General features: G+C 39.4%; 1 protein-coding gene across 1 annotated transcript in view; it reads left to right on the top strand.

Annotated features, from left to right (window-relative positions):
* AFF2 (AF4/FMR2 family member 2) overlaps nucleotides 1-6000 on the top strand; it is a gene marked incomplete in the record, with an annotated part of 408588 nt that overhangs the window by 377679 nt on the left and 24909 nt on the right. Inside the window, 1 exon segment of the mRNA XM_034781192.1 lies at nucleotides 2425-2561. Within this exon segment, the coding sequence (XP_034637083.1) occupies nucleotides 2425-2561 (137 nt within the window).

The raw sequence follows: 6000 nt of genomic DNA on the forward strand, positions 1-6000 counted from the left end.
CCCTGATTGTCACTAAGCTAGAAGTCAGACCTCCTGACATGCCCATTTACAGAAGGTGGCCCACGCTGATTACTTAAGACTGACTCAGTAGAGCATGTTGAGTCAGAATCCTGACATCTATACGCAGGGAAGGCTCACAGAAGCAGACTGACAACACCTCCTGCAGCTGATTGACCTTTAAGGAAAATACACATCGTTGTGGCATAAACCTGCCTGCTCTATGCTAGCAAATATTTACAGACTCAAGCTCATGATGGTCTCAACATGCTATGTCAATCCGCTTTTCTCCACAGCCTGATTCACTCAAGACAGTGTTGACCTGTCTCCCATCTTCTTACCTTTGACTATGCCTTGCAGAATTAGGGGTGTTCTCAAGCAGAACTAACATGAAAAGGCATGGCACATCATGTTGTTGCCCGCAGGCAGGCCTTTCATGTCACATGTAGTTTGACACCCCCAGTGCTCTGATCAGAATGCCAGGCCAGCTGCTGTGGTATAAGTTGTTAGCAGCCACAAATGCCCATGAACTGTGTATCTGCCTTTTCTTTCCACTACTTAGATCTTTTTTTTATTTTTTCATCAAATGCGGTTGCACACATATTTCTCCAAGCAACTCATTTACCGTATGGTCCCATGGTTTTAGTTGTCCTATGGAAACAATTGCTTCTGGTTACTTTGGGCTGACACAATGAAGCACGCCACATTGAAAGATGTGGTGTTGTGCCTGGGAAGATAATGTGTGTGACCCCTGCAAGTGTCAGGAAATGTTAACGAGATGTGGAAGCGATGCTGCTGTGCTTGCACAGAGAAGGGACTTCTGGCAAAAGCAAGGGTGCTTGAAATATTCCGAAATGGCCCAATGTAAACCCGTCTTTGGCTGGAAGAGGGGCAAGAGATCCACTCATTTATGATTAGGCACACTGTCATCAGAACAAATGACTACACAGAGCGTACAACATGCCGGAGATAATCGGCCTAATTGTGCTCTCCTTTGCACCATCAATAAACTAGAGAAATGTTATTGACTTCATTGGAATTACCCTGGATTTACACTGCTGTTTGTGAGAGCAGAATTAGGTCCCATGGCTTTATCGCCATTGATTAAGAGGATGCGCCTTTGCTAAGTCAGCTTAAAGCTACAATAATTTTCTGTATTGTACAGAAAACTAGCTTCCAAAAAACACCCAAAACAAAGTTTTGCCTTGGGTAAAACAAGGGAAGTGATTGGTGGAAAAGAGAGAGGAATGAGATGAGGTCTGCATTCCCTTTTGACTGTTTAGAGGGTACTATAGAATGAGTGTAACCCACTGGTGAAGGCGTTACATGTCCCCCTCTGTGCCAGTCCACAGAGGATATGAGTCGTTACAGTCTGCAGCTACAAAGCCTTAAGCTGTTAACTCTGGAGATCCCTGGTTCATTCCCCATTGTGTCAGCCAAGAGGGCATCTGTCACATAAGCACACACAAAACAAGCTTTTGTTGCCAGGCTGAATTTTGTGCAATTAGAACAATAGGGTAAAAATCTACATGATAGCGCCCCATGAAAATAGAGAGTGTGGAATGTGTCTTGTGAGGAGAGATACTAAATGGTAGCAGCAGAGTAAAATATGCCCTTATAAAGCTCTACTTTAATCTATTGTTATAAGCAGCTGCCATTTTGTGAATAGAAAACGTGTGCAGGTGCATCGAAAATATTTTGATAGAGACATACAAAGACATTTTTGAAGACTTCAGCTTTATTGATTCTTTTACATTAAATGCCATATTAGTGAAAGTTTTACATCCACCTATCAGAAACTGAAAATGTTAAATACTATTATAAAATACTTACTATAAAAATGTCATATATAATATTCATTACACATAAGAAAGGAATCAGTATGTCTAAGTCAGTTTAATCACCACCATTATCAGGGCTCAAAACCTTTTTGCACTAAAATTCTAGTAAAATAAAATATTTAGCGGTGCTATATTTTTTTTACTTTTTTAACACTATTTCAGGGTGTCATTTGCAAGATAAGTGATGAGATTTTGGAGTGGGAGGAGGGTCAACAATCACAAAGGAATGTCACATTTTCCTGACAAGTGGCATAGATTTGTTACTTACCTCTTGCATACTAACGTTCAAACTTAGTCCCTAGTATATCAAAGGAGCAACGGGGATTTTTTTAAAGACTGTACTGAGTCTCACCCGCAGCTGGGATAAATCGGTGTAGCTCCATTGAAGTCAACAGACCTCCACTCTTTTACGCTTGCAGAGGACTTGGCCCTATGTTATCTGTCCAGCTTGGTGAAAACATGGCCTGGCTTTAATTCTTTAATGTATGCATTTTTAATGTCAATGTTGCTTTGTATACACTGTGCTCTATCTAGCTGGAAATAAAAGCTGAAGCATCATCTTGATAGTTTCATCTTCCTATTTCAGTTGGAGAAGTTCGGCAAAGCAGTGAATTATGCTGATGCTGCTCTCTCCTTCATTGAGTGCGGGAATGCTATGGAGCGAGATCCATTAGAAGCTAAATCCCCATACACCATGTACTCAGAGACTGTGGAACTCATCAGGTTAATGTCCTTTCTGTGATCATTTTCATAATCTCATTTCAGTCATAATTAGAACCTGCTCTGTTTTAAAAAATATCATTTCAACATATTAATGATTTGTCCAAGGCATCTTCATCTCAGAAGTCATCATAATTAGTTCTTGCCATTTTATTAATGTCATGGAAAATTTATAATTGATGGACACCGCTTTTATAAATTATCCCCTTTAGAGGTTATAATGTGAGTGTTATAATTTGCAATATTCATAAAATTAAAATTGAAATGTAGTGGGTGGAAGTAAAGTATAGTAATTTCACCGTTTGGCAATGACACTTGTCTTTTAAAAGGTGTAGTTTTATAATTCAAAACATTAAAATGAGTCGATCAAGATTTCTATTCTAAACCCTGTTTTTGCAGAGGTTTATAACTTGGCTGTAAAAAATTGTTCCAGGCTGTAACTTGGTATATAAGGTCGCATCCAGAGAGCAACTTTTGCACGTGTATATCCAGACAAACAGAGAGTGGTTGGTTGGATTTTTTTTAATGTTAAAGGAATATAAAAACCCACTGAAATTCACTGAGTTAATTTTTTTAAACGTAATTTTTCAGTCCAGAACATAAGAGACTTTGCCTAATATTAAAAGGCCTGAGTTAGTATTTGAAAATCAGCGCCTGTTTTCCATAGCTGCCCTAAAGGGTAGACTCCATAGAATTTACTCTACGGAGTAACGAATGGGCCAGATTTTGCTCTCTTAACTCCCAGATAATCCCATTGAAATCCATAGGATTAAATTTAATTGTGATTAAAGCAATCAGGATTTTGCCCATTTGCTCTGCTTCCCCTCTGGCTCTCATCATTTTTACACTGGTATAATACCGTTAACTCCAGTGGGATTACTCCTAATTTCCACCAGTGGAGGAAAAAAAGCAGAATCAGGCCAAATATTTGTTTTGATGGGACTTGTTTATATGAGAGACTCTAATGTGTCAGATTAATTATTAGAGTCTATAAAAAAAAATGCATGTTTTACATTTTGAATGAGGAGGTTATTTACATAATAAAATGTATCAGATCTGAAGAAGCTGTGACTCTCAGGTAAATAAAAAGCCTTTTACATTTTTTAAAATATGTATTTACATACAACACTTGTTAAAAAGAAGAACAATCAAAGAGATTATGCCACAAAAATGATGTTCATGCAACATTTAGGATGGGAGTTAAACCCTGAAGAACAGTGAAATTAAGAATTAAGGCTATACCAGTCTTCCCCTTCATTAACTGTGGGTCACTCAATATAGTCTATGTGCTGCAATACATAAGCACAAAACGGTGTGAGAAAGTAAACAGTAGCATTATCTTTTCTTCAAATGGCATGAGAGTGGTATGTCGGGGCGGGGGCGGGGCCTAATGGAGAGAGCCCTGGACTGGGACTCAGGAGAGCTGGGTGGCCTTGGGCAAATCTGTTCAGTTGCCCATCTGTAAAATGATGGTAATCTTACTGACTTCCTTTGTAAAGCACTTTGAGATCTAGTGATGAAACGTGCTATGTCGGAAGTATTATAATTGTTGATAAGTAGCCTGCATGTTTTGGAGGAGTGTGAAGCAAAGCTGAGTGGTTCTATCTATCTAGCTTAGGGTTATCTATAGCACGCTTCACCCTAGTGTCTAAGGGTTTGTCCTGTGCATGTTGAAGGCAATGGCAAAGCCCCCATTGACCTTAATAGTGCAGGATCAGAACCTGTGTTCTGTGCAAGTAAATTAGATCTCCGTGCTGATGTCTACAGTTGACGTCATAGACTAGGAATTTTGCTCTTCACCCTTTCCAGATTCTGCCATCCTGACATCTCTCCCATATGAAAGAGGAGACTCTTAGGGCCACTGGTATATGTTGTGTTTATATACATTTTTAAAGCAACACCACCCCTGTGATGATTGGGGTTGATCATGAACCATTTGATGAAATTCTATTTCTGTCGCCTGTGCTAGGCGGGAGGTCAGATTAGATGATATAATAGTCCCTTTTGGCCTTCAAATATATGAAGCTATGAATGACAGATGGTTCCATTAGTAAGAAAACTAAACCCCTGCTCATCTGCTCGTGATTCACCAGAACTCTAAGAGATTCACACAATATGATTCTTCACAAAATAAGAGAGTTGGGGGATCCTGGAGCAGTGAGCACTGATGATTTAACAGTATAATGTGGCTTTAAGTAAGCCGCATAGGGCCTGATTTTCAAAAATGCCTGTGCAAAATTGTGCATGCAGCAGTTGACCCTAATTTGTACACACACTTACCATAACTGCAAGCATGGTCACTTGCACATGCAAGTACATGCTTTGCAAATGCCACAGTGGGAATGGTGCAAATTAGGTGTGAAAGTGTATGTGTGCCTTTTTTTTAAAAAGTGGCCCTTAATGTAACTTCAACATAGATTTGTACAGTTGGATACTGTGTAGAAGAGATTTATATTACTTTTCCCCATCACAGTGCTGTCTACAGGCAGACCCTTGTTCTATCTATTCCATTCATTTTAACTGCTCTGAGATGTGGGTATCTACAGTAGTCATTTATTTGTGAAAACAAGTGGAGCATCACGGTGACTCAAAATGTCAGAGATCTGACTCTCAGAGGTGTATAGACTAATTGTAACACTAAAATCCCTAACTTAATGCTGCGAATCCTGAAGAGAAACACATCTCTGTATTTGACCACGTTCATTCAATGTGACTGGAGCAGTAACAAAGAGCATGAAAGACAGAATGCTAAGGAGCTAAAGGGTGCCTTGCTAGAAGAGCATGCGGGGACGTGATGACAGGGGTGGCAGCAGGAGAGCAGTGTAGCCTGCCACTCCATTACCTCCTTGTAAATGAGAACTCATCAAGACTGCCTGGATACCTTAAAACTTTCTTACGCAACACTGAACCCTATTACTTATTCTAACACAAGTACCTGTGAAATTGCATTAAGGCTCAGAACAATGATTTTATGCGATGAATTGATTTTCAAGAGACTAAATGCATGGAATGGAGTGTGCTCCGTTAAAGCAACTTTAAAAAAGGGTGGGGGAATGCTCAACCTTTTATCACCCAAATGTTGGACAGCAGCAATTAAATAAAAAGGAAAGACAAAATATACAAGCATCATAAATTAATGGGGATAGGAACTTAAAAAGCTATGAACATGACCTTTCCTTTATTTAATACCACTTCATATATAAATATTTTAAAGATGTTGCAGAGGCATTTATGAGTGGGATTTGGAAGGTGTTATTCAAACCCCACACTATTAAATGTAAAACCTAGCTGTATATTATTTTCCTCTTCAGTGCAAACAGGACTGAGACCTTACATTTTTGGCCGGCACTCATTGCAAACTAATACAGTGCTTGTCACCCCAGAGTGCTGGCTGTAATGTTATCTTGGCAGCATTGACACACTCCGAAATAATTCACCTCAT

This window comes from Trachemys scripta, chromosome 9 (assembly GCF_013100865.1).
Source record: "Trachemys scripta elegans isolate TJP31775 chromosome 9, CAS_Tse_1.0, whole genome shotgun sequence".
In the NCBI taxonomy this organism is placed as follows: Eukaryota; Metazoa; Chordata; order Testudines; family Emydidae; genus Trachemys; species Trachemys scripta.